Here is a 22,130-nt window from a genome sequence, read left to right as displayed (position 1 = left end):
ATATAAAAAATCAAAAGGCATATTGTTCGCAGAAACTATTAAGACTACTGTGAGCGGCAGAACTGCGATATTATATATATATATAAGCACACGATATAAGGGGACGTTTGACGCGTGTAATCGAATATCCGCCCACTAATACTCGGTTTTCGTTCGAGTTCACACGGCACGCAACACCCCTTCTTTTTGGGGACCCTCGCGCGCACACTTTTATGTCGCGTTAAAAAAACACACACACACACACACACATACACCCGCTAATCGTATTCTGCAAAGTCAAAAGCTCCGACAGACGGATATTAAATATACACACAACTGCAATTATTGTACACATATATGTACACGCGTTTTTAGTCATTTGAAGAATTCATATTTTTCGGACAAATTATACACACAATATTATACATAACAATCAACGAGAGTCATATCGTATCATATACTCCGCTCAAGCGCGAGTAAGTCACACCTGCATCCTGTGTTTCCAAGTCTGTAACGGATCGCACAGATGGGCTAATTGCAGCGTACAGGTATAAAACATACACGTAACCGCTGTACGGTGAAGTTCTTTATTGTGCGTACACGGACAGACTCCGGTGATTTGCGTGAGAAACGCGGACGACACACTGCGGTGGACCAAGCATACGAGTTATTCGTCTTGTCCCTCATTCCTCTCCCCCCTGCCGCCGCTGCCACTATGGATTCGCTGATGCAAGACAAACGCCAGACGCGGACATAATATAACATGATCCGGAATAATAACTGTGCATATGTATAAACACACGAAGGACGACTGCGGGAGACAGATCTCATATCATTACACTCATATACGACCATATTATATATTATATACATAAATGTGTGTGTGTGTATTGTGAATAACGGTCAGCGTTGCGAAACGGTCTAAAAAAACGTTAATTCATCAACGACGACGATGCGACCGGACGCAGAATTATTGTTTTCTATACCGGCATATGCACCGACTCACACGATATCGTCGTGAAAGTTCGAGCGTAAGTTACACAGTTCCGGCGACGGTACCGGCCGCCAAATATATATTTCAGTGCAATAACAATACGAGAACACGTGAAAAAACAATAATATAATAAATATATACATATATAATATATATGTATGTGTGTGATATAAAACGTGTCCATGACGACGAGCAACGTTAGGTACTCGGAACGGGGAAATGAAATATGAAAAATATAAAAATAATAACGCGCGTAATAGGGGTTAAGTCACACTGATTGTCCGAGGGGGGAAGGGGGGGCGACGTCGGCCAGGTGTCTGCGACTTACACACCAGGAAGTGGGAGTTTGAATCTCTTCCGGTCATGTGAAAACCGTTAAAAAACAAAAAGGGGGCGCCCGATCGATCCGCGGGATAATGAATTCGGGAGATTTCGGTGCACAGCCAAGTACACGGCACTACATTATTCATCCAGTCCGGCGATGCTTGCAAGTATTATTATTATTATTGAATTGTTTCGGTCGAGGACGCACACGTATATGTCGGCGGCGGCGGTTGACTAGTGAATAACTCCTTATTATGACTTAAAATCAAAGTGTGTACGAGTGTCGAGGGTTTTTTTGTTTGTTTTATTCCAAGCCCTGAGAATTTTTAGGGGTAAAGAGGTATATTATATTATTATTATTATATATATAGGTACTATACCTACATTAAACACATTCGCAATGATTAAAAGCGGCGGCGGCCGGTCGTCGTTTGGCCGTGACCGACGATCGCGTTTTTCTTTTTTTACGGGACACGTGAGCCGCCGACCCCTGCGATTCGATTTGATCCGAAAAATCTCGCGTGACCTATGGCAAGTCAAATCCAGCACACATAACATCTGCGCGCACGCGGACACGTATATTCGTACGAACCGGTTAGGGTAATCGCGTGACATCGTGAAATCGGCTCGTGTCGACCGTAAAAAAAAATAAAAAAACATTGATTTTTATCAAATGTTAATCGCCATATACTCGTATTAGGTTAAGTTTGAAAAAAATCCACCAACTGGCGACGAAAAAAACAACAAACGACAAACGTAGACCCGCTGCCGCGCGTTGCGACGTAATTACATAATTATTATACAATAGAATCAGGGATGTATTTGGTAAATATTGTTTGAACCCTGCACGCCATGTTTTCCAAAAATGTATCTCAAAAAAAAAAAAGTCGTCAACTCTGTACTAGAAAATTAGTGAAAAACACATACATTTGTTATTTACTCACCTTATTAGTTCTCGAACAACACGTAGTTCTCAAACGAATAATAATATGAAGAAAAAGAATAAACCAATAAAATGATCGATGTATAATATAGGTACGTGAATAATACATATATCCATTTTTATTAGCTGTAAATATTTTAAACAGGCGATCTATTTACAAATCAGCTACGACTATGCAGATTACGTTGTCAATTATATGGTCCTCGAGGGGTGTTAGTGGGTAACCACGGAATTTAAAAAGAAAAATGCGAGTTAAAACAGAATATGGCTAACAATAAAATAATATAATATACTCTCAAATGTCCATCATTCACCGTATACTTTTGAAATAAATGTTTTTTCGAGTATAAAAATAATACGCAATAAATTAAATTATAAAAAGTATACGCTCCAATACACCCCTGCCTGACTATTATAATAATATACGTATAATTCGATGAAGCTCGACAGCCGTTTTGAATTCGGCGTGGGCGTTTATAGTCTCGAGGCCTCTGTGTATATATATATATACATATATTTTATCATATAATATTATATTATTTAATACACTCCGCTCACTCGGCGTTTCATCGTTTGGCGCAAACAAGCGAGTATGACCCGCGTCATCGCGAGCTGCATCAAGTGTTAATTTTTATGACCTACGCTCCTCACCCCATCCCCCTCCGGCCGTGAATTCGTGATAACGATATTACCGTGACTGACACAACGAAGCCGAGAAATTGTTTTAATTAATATTTGCATCAGATGTGACTAACGGTCTTCGCCGGGACTATCGCGCTCGCGAATAGTAATCGCTAATTAAAAACACCCTCTCGGTTAATGCGATATTTATCCCGAGGAGCCCGCGACGACGTAGGCGGCCGTGGCGTTTGGCCGTGATGTGTTTACGATCGTTTTTTTGGGCAAATTTTTAGTGTTTTTTCGTTCGAGATCGCAACGCGTATAGAACAACGAGATGTCGTTACAATATATTGTTTTTTTAAGAAAACGTGACTCATGGCGCCGACGGTGGTAACCATCATAATAATAATATTATAATATTATTGCCAATGCAGTAAAACGGTTGTTCGCGCGTCGTGCGCCTACGCACCGATGAGATATAAATAATACATCGCCATCAGAGTATCGGACCGCAATAATTATTGTATTATTGTGAAACGCAATAGTGTATTTTGTTATTATGTTCTGAACAAAAAAAAAAAATCCTTCTTATCGTCCACTTTATACGTTTTCGTAAGATGTCGAAAATAAATCATATAAAAATACAAAGAACGAAAAACGCGCACTGTACAGTAGTGTAATTCGAACCGTTGTTGTCGCGTTAATAGCGTACCGAGAACGATCTCGATCGGTACACAATACGTCGAATCATAATATTATATTATTTTATACATCTCGAGTTCGGATTTTATTGCGGTTGCGCGCCGTCAAGTTCGATCGTGTCCGAACAGCTGTTCGTCGTAACGATATCGTTGCCGAACAAGCAGTAATAATAATATTTGTGAAAACTCGTTATAGTATTACACGAATACCGACTGATAGTCGAAGTCATGTGATGCAGTTGGACAGTCGAATTACGAACTGCAGGTTTCATCACTAGAATCTAAAACCGCAAGTAATATTCAAACTGACTATTATATAGTTCGGTAATTTCGCTATCTTTTCGTGTTTAAATAAGATGATAAGCATGAAATCAATAGTTCCGCGTTCCTTACTCTTTAGTCTTTATAATATTATAATATATAGTGTAGTTGTAATACCAAATCATATTTCGATATAAGCTTGAAAATGTTTCGACATTATAAATCCCTCGATCACCAATACAACAATTTATCGATTTACAGTATTGTCATAATCTGACGTTATAGACATCGTTGATTTTTCGGTACTAGTCTATAGATAGTGCAACGATCGGAAGTTGTTACCTTTAAACTTCGAATCCGAGAAAAATAAACACGGTGTTGATCGGACTCGTATACATAATATACGGGTTTTGAACGTTTTAATTCAATGCACGTCCGCTATCGTTTCGGATATCATTGAAACGATTACTCATAGCGCTGATTCGGTTACTTCGGCAAATCGACCCAACGAGTGCGTCATACATATACCTAATAATATTGTATCGTATTAACTTTCGCCATTTTTCGAAAAACACGAGTCTCGTATCGCTATCGACGTACGCGCAGCACGCCCGACATCAGTCGTCGTGTTTGCTCGGCATACACATATTATTATATTATACAACGTGTAAAATGTATAATAGACCGTATTATACTATACGTTCGTGTATGATTGAAGTGTGTGTGTGTGTGTGTGTACCACGTTACACGGATTGGGTTTTGTGGTACGGGGCGAAAAAAAAATCCCATTTAATCAATTCAAAGCTATTAGGTCTTTATTACTCGTACAGGCGGAAGACAAATTATCTACCCTAATTTTCTTTTATGCTCGTTCCCCGGTTGTTTTCCGTGCCCCTCGTCGCCGCCGCCGCCGCCGCCACCGCCACCGCCGACGTCGACATCTCTATTATTATTATGTCGGACGCGATTAAAGCTATATATATATATATACATATAGTATATATGTGTGCATATTATAAACACACAGATAATCTAGCGACGTTTGTCGCGCGCCGCGCGAGAGAGCGTCGGTTTCACGGTGGGTTCCGCGCATATTATTTTATTGTTCTCCGTCGTGTGTGCGGACGGGGTGCAAAAAAAATAATAATAATATATATATATTATATGTGTATACACACACACACACACACACACATACATACGTACAGAAATAAAGAGAGAACGAACGAAGGTGAGTTATGATATAAACCGCCCAGAAATATGATTCATATAATGATGAATAGAAACGACCCTAATACGCGGCGGAGGGGTCCCGCGATCCATACACATATTATATACGTGTGCGTGCAATAAAGCGGTGGCGGACGCGAAATGACAAATATCGTACAATGCAACGGACATGCGTACAGATCATTAACGGTGCCTGGCCGCATCGCGAGGGCGAGGGGGTGTTGTAAGTCCGCGCACACACGCTGCACTACCGCGTACCCCTTTACTGTGTACATGTGTATGTGTATCGACAACGAATACATCACGACAATTGTGTCACGTGTTTGTGTGTGTGTGTGTGTGTGTTTTAAACAGCTCTATATTATTATCTGCAGTCGTCGGCGGGGACTTTAGACGCGTCGAGAGAGAGAGAGAGACACACAGATTAACACCCCTGCCCGTTGTTATCGGCGAGGAGGTGTGTGCGCAAATTCCGATTTTTTTCCCGCTCTGCCCCCGTTATAATAAAGTTGTTTTTATACATTATGTATATAATATTATTGCGGTGATCTCCCCGCCGGCCGACCGTAAACGACGGCGATAAAAAAAAAAAAAAAATGATCGTAAAACGAAATCATTGTATCGGGCGCGAAAAATGTGACCGTGACGAGACGTCGCGCTTACGGTGGTATATATGTGTATATATTATAATATTGTATATACGATTAATTGTGAATTAATTCTCCGGCGTCGGCCTTTGTCGGGATTTGCTGGCCGCCGCGCATAATATAATATACACATTGTATATAATAATAGATAGACAATACATAGAGTAACGAGCTTAACGTCGAGATTAAAAGACGTGCGTGCGAAAGGGTGTGAATCGTACGATGGTGGTGCCGGCCGATTTTAAACATATCTGCGACCGTAATATTATACACGATCTCGATCCCGATTGTATATATTGCAGCCGTGCAGCAGATATACGCGTCGCTGATTGTCATAAAATGTTATTATTATTATTAGTGACGTTTTAATTGAAGCGTTCGCGGGGACGTCAATAGTAATGGGGTGTGACGCGGAAAAAAAATACTGGGAGAATACTATCGCGTACATCATAATATTGTGTACGTTATATGTGTATGAAATTGAAACGAATATATTTTAACCGCGCGTTGTGTTCGATTTAAAGTTGAAGAGACGTGGACTTTAGCGTTCACTAATGCGTTAAGATTCAGCACGAAAAAAAGTTTAGAATTATGTCGCGGATAACTCGCAATAGTATTTTATGATAATATACCGATTGATGAAAATAAATACCTAATTAATAATGATTATCTATTATATTATACGGTACATAGGTGATTCGCACTTACCCGAGTCCCGTTCACTCCGGTCCTCCGCAGACGCGGTCATTAGTTCTCCAAATGCCGCGTCCAAATTCAGCGGCTCTCTTTTGCCCAACAATAATTCTTCTGAAGCTCTGACTGTTTGTGTCAATTCGTAAAATATCTAAAAAAAACAAAACAAATATAAAACAAACAATTTCAATATCTCCGCAGAGCCGAATAAAATATTATTATTGTTAACGATATTGCTTACCTGTCCGGCCAACAAGAACGCTCGGACGTTTTGTCTAGTACAATCGTTCGTGGACCGAACGAATTTCAGCCAATTACAGATTTCGATCGTCCCGTCCAAATATCCAGAGTATCCAGCGATACGAACCTGTAGACAGGAAAAAAAAATCGTAAATCACGTATAATTATTTGCAGTAAAACTTATTGCGCGGCGCGTCGGATGAGCGGGAAATGTCAGGCGTAGTGGGTAGTTTTATAAGGCGTCTCGCTTGCTTTCATCCTCCAACCGCAACCGTAGAGATCGTAATTAATTACTCGAGCTTTAGGACAACTTGGCCATTAAATGTGTATACGAAATCGGCGGTCGTTAGGTCTTCGCGCGCTCCCTGTCTATCCTCTACTCTTATTCACGTCCAGACATAAATCACCATCAGCGGGGTCGGAGTCTGAAAAGAATCGTATATAAAGGAGAAACCTCCAGCGACGTTTCGAAATGCACCCTTCGCCCAAGAAAAAGATGAACCCTTTGCGGGTGTTAATTGATGATTGCGGCGAAAAAGATCCCCAGATATATATATATAAATGCGTGTGTGTGTGTATTTGTGGGACCCAGACGAGGGGGTCCTTATTAATTAAACGTGACACATTTGGAGGACCTTTTTTCGGCGTACACTTTGCAATTAGCATCACAAGCCGAGACGATAAAAGTCAAAACTCGAATTATTATTATTATTATTGTTCGCGAGCGACGGGGAAGGTTCAATTTGTATTAGTTTGAAAACTAAGGCGTTCGAGGCGGCAACCACTAAACACGGATTAACGACTAGAGGTCGCAACCGATTACAATCGGGCGCTGTGAATGTTTATTATTTCTTTTAGTCATATTATTATTAATATTATTCGTTCGCGTATTACTAAATTTATATTATATTTCCACGATTCCGTATGTCGTTATTCGACGAACACTCATTTCGAAAACGAACTTCGTAACATAGGACGCGATTGCAAAACGTAAAATTATGATCTCGATTTCTAGCACGGTTAAAAAGCGTCTTGGAAACTGTGACTAGACATAATACGTGGTAGTAAAAATTCGAATGGTGTATTGTGCAACAAGAGTCGGCCGAAATCCTTAACTGTTTGTACTATTAACCATTATTATCGTTTTCACGGGTTCAAAACTGTAATTCGATCGTTTGCAAAACGCGTTATGAGGGTTATTATGATTTTTGCTTATAATTTAATTTTTATTTTGTTGTCGCGTTACGGTGTAAAAAAAAAAAAATAAGCACCCGTTCTCCGACGACGGCTCGTGTTTATTTAACATTCGATAGATGATTAATAATGATTTAAATAGGTGTTTTCCGTTTTTAATGGGCGTCGTTTTGAAAATCAAATCACATCCTGGATATAATGAATATACAGCTCCGATTTTAATATATTATATTATTATAATCCACGTCCGGGTGTTCAGACGTCAATTATGTGCGCGCATTATATATTTTACGTACAGTTTACGAGTGGCCACTTGGGCGCCCGCGATATTACATGAAATAATTTTATTAATAATCGTACCCACTGATAACGCTTTCTAATCGTTTAATATTCGTACACGGCCTTGCATAATACATAATATTATACACTACACGTACATATAATGCATATTATAATATGTATAGTAATATAATATTGTATGTGTATCGCACGCACGCACGCACGGGGCGGGGTGAGTGCTGTAGCGTTTCAAGTGATCAGTCAAAACGGCGGCGCGCGTTAAAAATTCGCGATAATATTTGCATATTGGTCGCGTTTTTTTACGTTCTATATTTTCGCACGCAATTAATACTTCATTCACGCGCGGACTTGATCGATGCGAGCGCGGACTTACAGCGGGTGTAGTACCGGGGTGTAAAAAATAATAATTTTTTTTTTTTAATAAAATAAAAAAACGTACGGCCAAATATTATAATATAATATACACGTCGTGCAAGTACACCATTATATACGATATTATTATTGTTATTATTATCACTACTATATGTATTATTATAATTGTATGTCGGGGCGAAAACATAATGCGCGTCCCATTGACACCTCGCCGCCGCCTTCGTCATCGTCGTCGTTTCTCGCCCGAATGTCAAACACAATAGCAAACATCTATATATTATTGTACTATTATTATATTATTCAGTGGCCGCTCGGTGGCAGATGTCCAACGCGATCAGTCCTCGTATACACGCACGCACACGTGAATCTCGTATTTTAATATTTATAATAATATATTATTATGTACGCGGGATCGGGAATCTTTGTCGCACGAATAATAATAATAATAATTATTAAATTGTATCTTATTCTTGGAAAAATCAATTATTACGTAACATAATAAAACCGTCGTTAGCGCCCCCGCGAGTCGAACAAGCGCTGTCCGTTTGATGTATGATAGAACTTAAGGTGCCATTATACTCCATCGTAACCATCATTTAACAGATCGTGTTAATAGGTACCCATCTTTCTGATATACCGTGTTAACAGGTGTTACCGCATACATTTGAAAAATATTTAACTTGCATGTCGACCCTGGTTCGGCTTTCAATTATTAATATATATACTGATAAGATATTTAGAATATTAATTGGTTATACAAACGGCCAATCCCTAACCAGGTTCTAAACATGGATACTAAGATAATGTGATCAATTCAATAACAAGACAATAACAAATAACGAACGAACACGGTAGTGTAAAGGCTTGATGCTTTACTCGTGTAGTATCTTATCGTATCAATAATAATGTATAGCCATAGGGTGGGTATTGTGATATAGGGATTACTACAAACACTCGATTTTATAAAACTATATTATGGTAAAACGTCAAATAAAACAAAAATATTAAAAGCGTCGCCTAACGAGTCTGACCTTTGCGGGACCCACTACCGTTCTACTTGCGTAGCCGCGTAGGTACAACGGTATCACTCACATATATACATTTTAATATGCGCACGAGAAGTTCGGCAAAAGATGAGGAGACGACGGGGTTGGGCTTACGTTTACAATAATAATAATAATGCTGCGGCGGCGGACGATCCTCCTGCGGCTGTTCGGGTGGTTGTCGATGAATTTTTAAACGACCTCTGTCCACGAGGTTTTATATAATTTAATATTAAATCTCCTCTCCTGCGCTATGCGCGCTTGCGCCCCGTCGGCCGGCCCTTCTTCTACGCCCCGCCAGTACTATCCCCCGTGCCACGGGATTCGGTTCCGCCGGAGCCGACGGCACTGCTGCAGCGTTATTGCCGTTTTATCAAAAACCAACTTGTGAATAATTGCGTTGTTTACATATATTATATAGCGTTATATACTGTAGGTTAGTAATGTAACGCACGCAACGGTAGCCTTTTTGTGTTTGCGTTACGCACTGCGAATATTATACTCTTGCAGCTCGCCAACCTTTATTTCGTCCTCGAGGGCGCACGTGCTGCTCGTTTTTCACTCATCGACGATATATTATGTATGTGTACAGTACCTACTCGTTATCCTGCACCTCCGCCGTTGTCCGGAATCATTTTTTCTATCCAAAATCATCCACTGCAAAGAAAACTCGGGCGTGGTTCTTTAGCATTAAATAGTAATATTTATATTTTATATAGTTTGTCGGCTCTATTATATATTCCATTATTTAATATACTGTTTTCTTTTTAAATATTTATGGATAATATATTATATTTTTAATTGTGAACAGTACTCAAAATTTTAAATGACATTTTATTTTATTTTTTTATTGTGTATTATTATAGGGTCGGGTTCACAATATAACCCTCCTGTATAAATACATTAGTGATCAAAACGATTTAATAAATACGTTTTGTAAAAGATAGAATGACATTAATAATTAATTTATGGTATTTTACAATTTTATAAATATATATTTAATTATATATTAGATGAAACACTAATCGCCACAGTTAAAAAAAATACCTTATTCGAAATTCAAGAACCAATACATCAAGAAATATTTTCAAACAAATAGCCACTTTCAAATTTGTCAAGGATCATCTTGCATCATGCTTGTCTACATCATAGAAGAATATAGTAATAAATAATAATATTGTTCTGGTAAACATTCATTAATAAGTAATTGTTTGACTGCAGTTGAAAAATTAAAAATAGTAAGGGGCGATGGATTTGATTAAAATTTCGTATTCGTAAACGTATTAAAACATTTTTAAGGAAAGATATTTACATTTTATATAACATGTTTATACAATAATTAACTCATGCTCAAGAAACTTGGCATAAGGTTGAGAATCTCGAGGATTTTACCCCCTGGTATACATACGCCTAACCGCCCTAACCTAACCGATGTGTATGTAATACATTCACGATGAAAACGAGACTGTATATAGCAAAACTGCAGGAGTGTTATAAGTATAATATAAGGGATGCCAGATGTATAAATAGTTTAGGTGTATGCATTATTATTATTATTGTTATTATTATTGAAAGCAAACGGGTTTTGTTAACAACGGTATTCGACACAGATATCGTACATTCTTATCTGAATATAATATTGTGCAATAGTTGATAATTTTATTATTGTTATTAAAGAAAAAAAATGATGACGAGCGTTAAAAACCAATCCGTGTGTTTTCGATCTCATATTAACAAATACACGCGATATAATATGTATATATACACACAGTATATTATACAGTTATAGTGACTTGACGATAAGACGAGAAAGTCGCAATTTATTTAAAATACAAGCAAAAACCGAGAACGTTATTGATTTTTTTTCGTCTTAAGAACAATACAATATCTACGAACACGTTTTATTTCATTCACCGCTGCTGCCGTATTATAATAATTATTACTAAACTCTTGTCACCGCATTGTGTACTACTGTACTCGCTCGCGTAACGTATACACGCGCGTAGGTCACGGTCAATAAAACATCGCGTTTGCAGTATATAATTATGTTTGAAATTTCAACGCGATAATAAAAAAGTTATCCGCACATATTTACAATAAAAACGCGTTGTACTATTACAGCGAATAAGCGCGTGTATCTATATAGTATCTACCAAACATGACTATCACGACGTCGTTATAACAATATTATGGATAGGACCGGCGCACAAACCGTCGACGGACACACTGATAACATTATACAGGTAATTGTACCTACAAAACGACGTTATAATTTGATATTGGTAAGTTCACGTGTCTCGGGGATCGGGATTTTCGTTCGCACCGGTCATAATAATGAACGATCACGGCGTTTAAATCGTCTCTATGCGCATAAAGTAATCCTATATGGATATACGTCTATAATATTATGTCGTAATACTGTAACGGTAAATTCTATTTTATCTCATAGCGAGCTGAAAGAAATGTGTCTGTACAATGTATATACATTTTAAATATTATATAATATACGAGCGTTCGAGGCCGTTTGTCTTCGAAATCTTGTACGAGCAATTCACGTCGTATAATACATCGTATATCGTATATCGTAGGAGTAGTGTCAACTGATGTGTGCCGAAATGTGCGTTTCGGTCTAAAATACTCTTTAATCAGGAACGCAACGGTCGAGTTTTGAGTTATTGGATTTGCAATAATATACATATGCATCACATTTATAGTATACGCGTCGAATGATTTATATGAACAATATCGCGGACCGTCCAGCAGCTGATACTGCGGACGCTTTGCTCGTTTAAATTCATGTGCGACGAGGAGATGACCGTAATAACTCATTAACGCCACTCGCATCCGCGGACGACATAATATAATATACGCACACACACACACGACGTATACGTACACACACACATACACTTACACGCGTGCAGACGTATTATATATACAATAACACGGCGATAATAATATTAATCCCTCACACTTCTCTCCACAGCAACCCCTTTAGAATATCGTGATGCCGCGCTGCACCGATCCCGACCGCGATTTATATATAACTCGGCGGCTGCTGATGCAGTCTTGACCTCTGCGTGATGCAGTTAAATAATATTATACAATACTACGATGCACCGCATCTATTATTGCTTTACATGCAATTATATCCTCCCAATAATAATAGCACACAATAACGCGAAAAATTATTCTATATATATATATAAATGTGTGTGTGTGTGTGTCATAAAAATGATATTATGTTGTATACACTCAGTATTATCGTGCCATCAATATATCGTTGTACACACGACGACGACGACGACGGTAATAATGTTATAAACGATAATTGTATATTATATTATATCATATCGTATCGTATAAATAGGATGTGGACGTTAATGGCCCTCGACGTTCACGGAACCGTATCCCGACAAACAATAACACGCGGGGAAAGAGATAACGCGTGTGCGAGGGATTGACGCGCGCGCGAGCACAACCCTTGTGTGTGATATTACAATATAACACATTATGTAGGTATATACGGACGACACTGCGCTATTCACGCGCATATAATAATATATGTATAGTAGTGAGCGTGCACGAACAGTGTGTGTGCGCGTGAGAGAGACGGAAAAAGACAGTGAACAAGCCCCGACCCTCTTCCTATCTCTGCTGCCGACGACCCTTCTTTCCATATACGACACACACTCGCGCGCTGCACACTGCACAAAACGGCATCAGACAACATGTGTCAATGATGCGGGAAATTAAATAATTCCGAGAACGTGCGTGCGAAGGGCGGAAAATCGACGGGGACCCCGTAATAAATCAAACTCCGGTAAACTGTTGCGGGTTTTCTTAACAAAAACTAGACGCCGACAAAAGACGAACAGGCCGCGAAACAATGCCCGGCCCCGTCCTACGTTATTTTTTATTTATAAATACACATCGTGTGTTTGTGATTATTAATTTACAATATATTATAATATGCGCGCGATCAAAGTTCCTCGCGTACCTACGTTTTGTGTGTCGAGACGACGGCAAAACGTAGGAAGGTGCCTCTGTATTGTGTATAAATAATTTTTATTATCGACTATTGTTGTACACCAATTACCCCACCTGCCTACCTGCAATTATAACATAATATATAAACATTAACAGTGTCGCTATTATTACTGTATACCGTATATATACACAATCTTCCGAATCGTTTCCCCGCCAAACAGTATAATATGTCAAATATGCAGTGAGCACATGCGATGAAGTTGACGTGGTCGGCGGTTACGACAACAATCACTCGCATTATTATTATTATTATTATTATACTTATTATAGCTTTCCTTACTATAAACTTTTTATGCATATCCTATATAATATTGTATAACACATACATCACGGTAGATTCAGTACAGCGCGTGCGGTGCGCAAATATCGTACTGTCGAGGGAATTAATAAAAAAAAAATAAACAAAAGTTTTTCGAAGAACAAAAAGAAAAGAAAAAAACACTCGCAATATTTCGAAGACGACGTTCGATCATAAATAATAAATGGAAAAGTGGAGTTTAATTTGTACATCGGCCCGAGGGTGTCACGTGCTGCATACATATTATATAGTTGTTTAGGATAGGGACACACTATATGTATAACATGTAATTCCCTCGCTTTTGTCTTTCAGCCCTTCGCTTGTATAATTGGCAACATGATAAACACGTACAGTGTTATTTTTTCAGTTTCATACGTCCACGAGGGGAACGTAATCTTATGAGTTATATCGTAATGCAATGTACAGATAACGGTCCGTGCGCGAAACGGCTATTTGTGAGCAAAATATAAAAAAACCACCCCTCATAAAAATCTTGACAGTTCAACGTCTTTTTTTTTGATTTGGCACAAAGTCACGGTTTAGTGAACACTTGACGTTTTGCATACAATTTCAATACATCTGCAGTTCGCAAATACGGTTAAAAATTATAAATATAATAATTTGAATACGACAACGTCGACGGTTTTTACCTGTTTTCTTAGAAGGTACATAATATGTATAGGTATACTTTTTTACAGTTCGCGATTTATTATGCAAAAAAAAATATATAATAAGGACTCTGATTGGGGGTCTCTTGCACAAGGTATGAGACACTCGAATTATCAACCAACCCCGAATTTATTGCTCTCTCTCTCTCAGCTCGTCAGCTTGAACTGTTTTTCCGGTCGTCAGGTCACGAGCAAACAAACAGAAAAAAAAAACAACCGACTTCTGCTCTCTTCTCCAAGACCACTCGAGACGGAAAACGAATCGTTTTTCCGCTCCGGTGAAGTTTGAAAAGGCGGAGCTTGGTTGGCAGGTCTTATCCAATTAGCCAAACGCTGGTCCCGGATCTTTCGTTTCGCGTGCGGTTACGAAGGCGTGGTTATATACTTTACAGACCTCAACTTCCACAGGGAAAACACGATATTATTTTATATACTTGCGGTCAGTTTCAAACAGCCTGCAGTCAACATTTCGCTCGAATTTTCCACATAACCCTTATTTATATATAAATCGTTTAACGGTGAAGTATATAATAAAAATAATAACTACAGAGAAATAAAAGCAGGAAAAGTATACACACAAAAAATGCCAAACTGCCAAAACGAAAAACCATAGTCAAAAACATCAAACACCAAATATTTCTTGTTCGGACTGAAATCGATTGTTCGCCGAATTCTGTGTATTTTATTATATAAATGAAAATTATATCCAAAAATCTTTAGAGTTTCTGGGATATTTCAGAAAAGGCGCATACATCAATATATTTTGATTTGCTTTACAGCGGGTAGGTATCGATCTCAACAGTACACATGACTAGCAGAGCTACATACTGCGGGGACTATATCGTCAGGATTTTCGCACGTATAGATTGGATATTATTAAAACAATATTTTCTTCCAGTTTCTCGGTGCGGAGAGGGATCGTGGCAGAAGGTGAGGGAGGGTTGGACGGATGCATTCGGCGGAAGAGGAGAAAAAACCTTAGCCAAATCGACGCTACCGCCGCCACCGCGAGAGTTTTCCGTTACGTTTAACTGACAAATCAGCAACGACGCAACAGCCTCCACGCGCGCGAATTCCTCCGCGGAAATGATTGAGATGAATGGTGCCACGTCGCCTCCACAAATGGTAAAAACCCTCGCGATTTTAATAAATAACGCCTGTACACACATACATATAGCGCACACACACACACATATATATACACGCCGATTTTTCATGAAATCATTCCGGGCCCGCGGATAACATCACGCTCGGAATGGTTTTTACAGATGTGTGAATGCTGATAACAGATGACGCTGAGGCAATATCCGCCGCCGAGTATAATATTATACTATATACTTTGATTGATGAAAAACCATTATTGCTGCGTGCGTAACGCGCACGCGCGCAGGCCGCACACATACCCGCCAACCCACCTACCCGCCGACTATATGCGTCGCACTGCTGCTGTTACTATATACGACTTCGTCATCATCATTGTACATTCTATAATATTATGTTATACCTAAGCATAGAAAAACAAACCAATTTTAAATTGTACGCAGGTATATTGAGTATGGGTTTTATTTTTATATTTAGGCCTTTGTCGTATACACTTAAGTCTTTGTCTAGAAAATTAATCGAAAACGAATTTTCTGTACCCGTTAACATGTGATCTGAAGACTTACAATTATAAATTAGTATCCTATGTCTCAGAAATATATACGCGAGTTTCGACAATACACGTTTTTCGTTTCTCAATAAAATTACACTTCGCGAAATAATATTAATTGGTAGATAAATATTATAAATACATTCAAGCTGTGGTATTTGTGAACATTAATTGATCTAAAAATAGTGTACAATAATATTATGTGATCGGCAGTTAGTACGCGCAAAAGAATATTCCATTTGAAAACGAACTATGTGAAATATTATATTTACAACAAAGGAGAGAAAAAAACACCGATCATGCTCATCGCGACTATGAGCCGCAGTAAAGATAATAACATTAATAACGGATGACAAATAGGTATATAAGAATATTGAACGACCCGTAATGAATAATGATTAAAAATATACAAAGCGTTTGAACGACGAAGGGTGTTAATAACGTTTACACAGTAAAACGACCTATCTGTGGTTTTAGTTTTAAACACATTTTAAAATGTGCTGTTGTAGTGTTATATTACACAACGCACTCGCATTAAGTACACGTACTTGCAGCTAGACGGGGGCAATCGAAATACGATTTTAAGATGTAATAAATACGCGTAAAGAACGAAAAAAATATGAAAGACTATATTTCAGTATTCAGTGATATATAATAATAAACGAAGAGCGCATTGTCAAATGTTGTCGAATCGTGTTCGGTTGTCCGCGCAACACTCGATTTAGCGATAAACGAGCGCGGTTGTCTGTGCCTAACTTGTATATTGTATAATGTAACACATAATAATAATATACACCTAACGACCTGTCTACGGTAAACTAACCATTTATACCTGTTAAGTCGAGTAAGCAACCAAGCGAGCGTGCGTAAGATCCGCGTTCGTGCGCGTGACGCGATAACAACGCGTTTTCGGCGTTCTATTTAGCGTCGTCGACCGTACACTACACCACGTCGGGCATTCGAGGGGACGGTGAAATGTGTGATGATAATAACGTACGTACCCGTAACCAGGTATACGACACACACGCTATTATTATTATTACTATTGTAGAGTCGTGTCGTTATCCACGAGCGCCGTCGTCGTATGTCGATGGGTTGTGGGGAAGGGGGTGAATTGGGCGGCGGTGCGATGGAAAGGAATACTCGGGTAGGTTTACTCTCCGGGGCGGCGGTTTAGCGTCTCGTCTCGTCGTCTTTATATTATACACGCCGTTGTCGTATATACATATTATACACATATATGCATGCGCGTGTATAAACAGGTGCGATTGTGTGAGAATACCTATACGTATAGCGTATAATATGGGTGTATACATATATATATTATAACGCCGTGTTATGTATACTGCTGCAGCGGTGGTGTGAGCATACCTCGGAACAACCCATATGGCCGTGGTGGTACGCCGAAAATCGCGTCAAGAAATTATCTCTCGACATTCCTGCATCCGAACGAACGCCGCCGCATAATAACATAGATTATCGCGGGGATTTCACCATAATGAAAAATATTATATTATTATTATCGATGCGCGCCCGGGCAGAATATAATAAGCGTATGTGTGCCAGCGTATATATAATAATATAATATATATATATATATATATATATATATATATATATATGATATAATATAGTCGCAGTAGTCGTCCTCGTCGTGGACTTCAGTGTAAACCCGGACCGCCCGTCGGGGGCAGATGATACCGACCATAAAATTCGATCAGTTCACACCTCGGCCGTGGGGACAATGCGTTCGCGGACATTAGGCGGTCGGATTGTGTGTGTGCGTGGCTGTATAATGCGAATATATTGTGTGTATACGTACATACATGGATAGATACCTACTACCAGCGGCATATTATATAATGTATACAGCGTACGCGCATTATCCGCGGGGCTCAATGCGCCGTGGCGGTGATAATAATGTGTTATAGGCACACAGACAAGCCACAGACGAATATACATATAGGTGGCGACGAATTTTCCGGTTGACCGGGTGGACAAATTTTAATGAACCAAAAACGAGGCGAGTGCTCGTCGAAATTTGCACAATGACAATATACACAACGTGTATATACGTCGTTTATACATATTATAATAATCTATACGGGGTGTCTCGTCGTATGCGCGTATTGCACCCCGCCGTCAACATATTTCGATTTTTGAACCGTAATAATATGATTGTGAAATATGATTTTGGACTGTACTAGTGCTTTGGATTTACATAAACTCGAAAAAAAAACAATAATAATTGTAGACGGATACTTAGGTATATAAGTTTATAAATTTGACGGTTGAACGAGAGGAGGTTAATATATAATATATATATAATAAATAATAAATAACATAATAATATCGTGTACCTACAAACGACGCTACACATCACTTAATACAAAAAAAATACGAACGTCGGCTACAATATAAGGGACCCGTGAAAACATTCGTTGATGGTATTTTATCTATTGTTTTGCGTGTATATAATATTATATATTATATTGGTTATACCTGCGCGGAAAACAGACCGCTGCAAAGACATCGGTAAAACGCGACTGGTAGCTATGTGTGTTATTGAAAAGGGATCGAACCGACAACAATCGGAGGTTTTATACTTAAACTCTCTCTTTTACTCGGGCGATCACCAAGTCGGGGTGAATGGCAAACGGGGGCGGCCTATATATACGGTTTATATATAGGTGTATATATATATATATATATAGTCATCTCGGCGAAGCGTTCGCACGTATCTTATTATACGCGTACACACATATTATATTCGCGTATATATATTATATCGGTTATACGTATGCGTGTGTGTGTGTGTGCGAGTGTGATGTGAAGCTAATCTCGCGGAGATCCCCTGCGGGGTCATCCGACACCTCGACGACATTATATTATATCCGTCGATTCGTCCCTTCGACAACTGTCAGAGTGTGACGTTTCTTTTTTGTCGCTTCGCACCTTTTGTGCGTGTGCCCGCGGCGATAGTTTCCGTTGGCGGCGCGCGTTTTCCGAGATCTAGCATATTTTTTTTCACAATATTTATCGCACTGCTACAGTTATATATATATATATAGTACATAACATTCCCTCTTGTCCCGCTCGGTGGTGTTTACTGTTATTTACCTACATATGTATATATGACTATAGGTCTGGGCTCGAAAGGAGAATAAGAAGAAGACGAAATATATAAAAGGGGGACCGAAATTACGAGGATAATATTATATACGGTTACCGACAACGATCTGATGCGAAAGAAACGCGCGATTTTTTTACAACAGTTTTTATTTTTTTTTCTCCAATATATTATATATTATTGTTATTTGTGTAATTTGAACGTCACTCACCTCCCAGGCGAACCGCAAGTCCACCGGCTTCGGGCCCCATTTGCCTAGGAACGGTCCGTACTTGACGCCCTTGGAGAGCTGAGTTTTGGTCCATACGCCGCCCGCGCCCGCATTCCGCAACTCCAAGTTGTACGGCATGGCAGCTGCGTTGGCCGGAAGCTCGAAAAAGCTGAAACTGCTGTTCAAACCCGCGCCAATAATGCCAACGCCTTCGTCGACAGCCGCGATCGTGTCTTTTTTCCCGTTGTTGTTGTTGCTATTAGCGCTGCTGCTACGGCTCCGGCAACCGTCGCCGACGACGACGTCGCCACCACCGCTACTTTCGCTGGACAACGAACGCTCGTCGTCGCTCCGACCGGCGTCCGTGTCGCCACCGCCGCCACCTCCATCGTCGCTACTGCCTGCGAAAATAGTAAAAAAGTTTCGTTAATATCTCTTCCGATACGCATACATATACATTATACGCATGAAGTCCCTCTAATAAAAGAAGTAATATAAATCATACATTTATCAGGGCTCAAACTGTATATAATTGCTCGTATAATTTCATTGTAACTATAAGTACCTTTGACTTTTGTCGTAATAAATGACCTTTTTATCATTTTAAGTTTACCTCAAAATGTAATCAATTTTTTTTCTCTAAATTAAGTCCTAAAATAATTATTTTATGTACAGTAAAAAGGACAATTACCTATATTTAAATGAAATATAAAATATTTATTAAACAATGTAAAACCCGTTTTTTGCAATGTATATTTTTTATTTTTTAGAGTATTTTTCAATAAAATAATTATACATTTAAGAATTTAATTAATTCAAACATTACACATATAGTATATGAACATTTTATGTTGTATATATAATTTTATACCTTTGTATTATTGTTTTACATAATATATAACGCCGATATTGCGGCATTGCGGCAGATCAAATGTCAAAACAGTAAACATCGCGCGTGGTCTTATAAATAGATTTATCGATCAAATAGTATACCTATTAATATATTATTATTCTATATGCACTTGCGCGTATTGTATTTCTGGAAAATTCTGCGAATTTACGAAATTTACATTAACTGTTGGCGAACTCTGCGTTAACCGATATTTTAATGGGATTCAATTAAAATATATAGGTATGTATATTCTCGAGAAATATGCGTGTTTTTACTAAGAAGCTATGAAACGTGTAATTTTCGAATGATTAAAAAAAATATTACATCCATAAACCTGACATCAAACCACATTATGTTATATTATTTATAAAATATATGTATACTGTATAGTGTATAGTATAATTACAACTTAATTCATATACACAGTTAATATAAAGAGCATTTGAGGGAGTTTTTACGAAAAAAATTCACAATAATTACTTCCAAACACGTTTCTATACACTCACTATCCATCTATAAACGGGTACAACAATGTTAGTGATGTATACATATGAAAGCCGTTGAATTTCATAGTGTGCAGCGTGCACGTGACAAACATCGAGGGACGCATTAAAGCTGGTAGTGTATATAAAAACGTGAAGGTGAAATATAATATAATGTATACGATATATTGTAAATTGTAATGCAATATTATTTTATATTGTAACAAGCGAAATATAACGATAATTGCTAAAGGTCATGAAAAGAAAACTTTTTAATAACGAAATGTGTACCTATATAATTTTGGGCAAATATACTATTACTGCTGCTTTAGTTCAGACATCTGTATCACATTATACGCATATAAATTTAATATCATATTATTATGTTTATAAGTTATACAACCGTTTTGACTTGGGACGCAATACAGTCGTTGGGCACAAGCAGCTCGTAGTTAAGTCTTGAGTCATACAAGACATCATAAATGACAGGCAATCTCTATCTTGGGGTTTTTGTATAGCACATTCAAGGTCGACAGTACAAATATTTGTACAAATCATCCCCGCGCCGATTTATTGCCCTGGGATCAACAACTCGTTGACGACATTGTTTAATAACACTCTATTGCGGTTTCAAAGATTGTACCACAAGGTCGAAGTAAGGGATATTGTTGTGTTTTTATTTTTATTTTTTTTTTACAGCCAAATCCCCTAGGAGACATGATGTTTGGACACCGGTCGAGATTAAAAGAGGCAAACACCGTCTGTCCCCTGTCTAATCGTGTAGGATTTCTTTCTTATCACTACCCGAGCACTCGACAGCTTTAAGGTCCAGTCAAGACAAAAAAAAAAAATAATAAATACTGCAATACTAAAAATAATATTGTAAGTGTTTTCAACAGACGTAAGATATAATATAATACATGATTTTCATATACTACGATATTTTACCCAAAAATTAAATAAAATGCTCTACAAAATTATAGTAATAATTGTCCGTCTATTATCTAATTATTTAGATAATATATACATTTATACATGTAATAAAAATCACTTATAATTAAAATAAACAAATAAAATATAATATTATTTGTACAGTAGGTACTTTGTCTTCTACATTTGATCGGGTAGGTAAATACTTAAAAATCTATTTAGATTGTATTAAGTAAAATAGAACAATTTTAATTATATAATATAAACAATGATATT

General features: G+C 38.1%; 1 protein-coding gene across 2 annotated transcripts in view; it reads right to left on the bottom strand.

Moving 5' to 3' along the window:
* LOC132929281 (histone-lysine N-methyltransferase MECOM-like) overlaps window positions 1–22,130 on the bottom strand; it is a 99,708-nt gene that overhangs the window by 5,561 nt on the left and 72,017 nt on the right. For both annotated transcript variants that reach the window (XM_060994531.1, XM_060994530.1), the window contains exons 2-4: window positions 19,551–19,951; window positions 6,635–6,760; window positions 6,409–6,544 (exon numbers count right to left, since the gene is read on the bottom strand). In XM_060994531.1, coding sequence (XP_060850514.1) covers window positions 6,409–6,544; window positions 6,635–6,760; window positions 19,551–19,951 — 663 coding nt within the window. The remainder of the gene's footprint in view (window positions 1–6,408; window positions 6,545–6,634; window positions 6,761–19,550; window positions 19,952–22,130) is intronic.

This window comes from Rhopalosiphum padi, chromosome 4, assembly GCF_020882245.1.
Source record: "Rhopalosiphum padi isolate XX-2018 chromosome 4, ASM2088224v1, whole genome shotgun sequence".
Lineage (NCBI taxonomy): Eukaryota > Metazoa > Arthropoda > Insecta > Hemiptera > Aphididae > Rhopalosiphum > Rhopalosiphum padi.
Note: the sequence above shows the minus strand (reverse complement) of the source record. Positions and strands in the feature narration are given on the sequence as shown.